This window comes from Cariama cristata, unplaced genomic scaffold (assembly GCF_000690535.1).
Source record: "Cariama cristata isolate BGI_N322 unplaced genomic scaffold, ASM69053v1 scaffold3141, whole genome shotgun sequence".
Classification (NCBI taxonomy): domain Eukaryota; kingdom Metazoa; phylum Chordata; class Aves; order Cariamiformes; family Cariamidae; genus Cariama; species Cariama cristata.
In genome coordinates, this window is record NW_009599646.1 from 23,077 (window position 1) to 23,827 (window position 751).

The 751-nt window shown below is 37.8% G+C and overlaps 1 protein-coding gene across 1 annotated transcript in view; it reads right to left on the minus strand.

Annotated features, from left to right (window-relative positions):
* Positions 1-180: 180 nt before the first annotated feature.
* LOC104168960 (guanine nucleotide-binding protein G(q) subunit alpha) overlaps positions 181-751 on the minus strand; it is a gene marked incomplete at its 5' end in the record, with an annotated part of 36,809 nt that continues 36,238 nt past the window's right edge. The window contains one exon of the mRNA XM_009709747.1: positions 181-508. Coding sequence (XP_009708049.1) covers positions 318-508 — 191 coding nt within the window. The remainder of the gene's footprint in view (positions 509-751) is intronic.

Here is a 751-nt window from a genome sequence, read left to right on the forward strand (position 1 = left end):
AAACCAGCTTGATTTTGCTTCAATAGCAAAAAACTGTTATCCTTTGTAAATGTACGACTGAGAATTTAAAACACATTGAGTCACAAGGTTTTGCCTAAAAAATGAGGAAATGTGCTGTGAATGTACTTCAGCATCGTTTGTTTTTCCTCCATATACTTTAAATAAAATCATAATATTAACTACAAACTCTGTGGACATTCACAGAGTCCAGGCCTGCAATAAATTAGTATTATGCAAATTGTTTTCACAGATAATACAGTCCCTCTCGTATATCTTCAATCACACAAAGTTGGTTTTGGAGGGTCTCCTAGGCACAGTTAGACCAGGTTGTACTCCTTCAGGTTTAACTGTAGGATTGTGTCCTTGACAGCAGCAAAGACAAAGCGGATATTCTCTGTGTCTGTAGCGCATGTGAAGTGGGAGTAGATAATTTTGTCACTATCTGGATTCAGGTCTACGAACATCTTCAGGATGAACTCTCGTGCTGCTTGTGCATCCCGTTGGGGTCCTGATAATTAAGAAGAGAAAGTCAATTTTCTTAAAGTCAATTCAATATTTGAACTTCTTTAACAGGAAACAAGAAAGGCTCAGTCTGTGGTCCTCATGTGAGAGAAAACAGGGAACTTTTTACTGAGCAATAGTATCATATACTGGCTAATTTCTTCCTGGTAGGAACTATGAAAAATAAAGATGGAAGGAAATTTCAGACGTTCATCAAGTCAGAGCTATCATGTCAAAGCTGCTCTTTCCC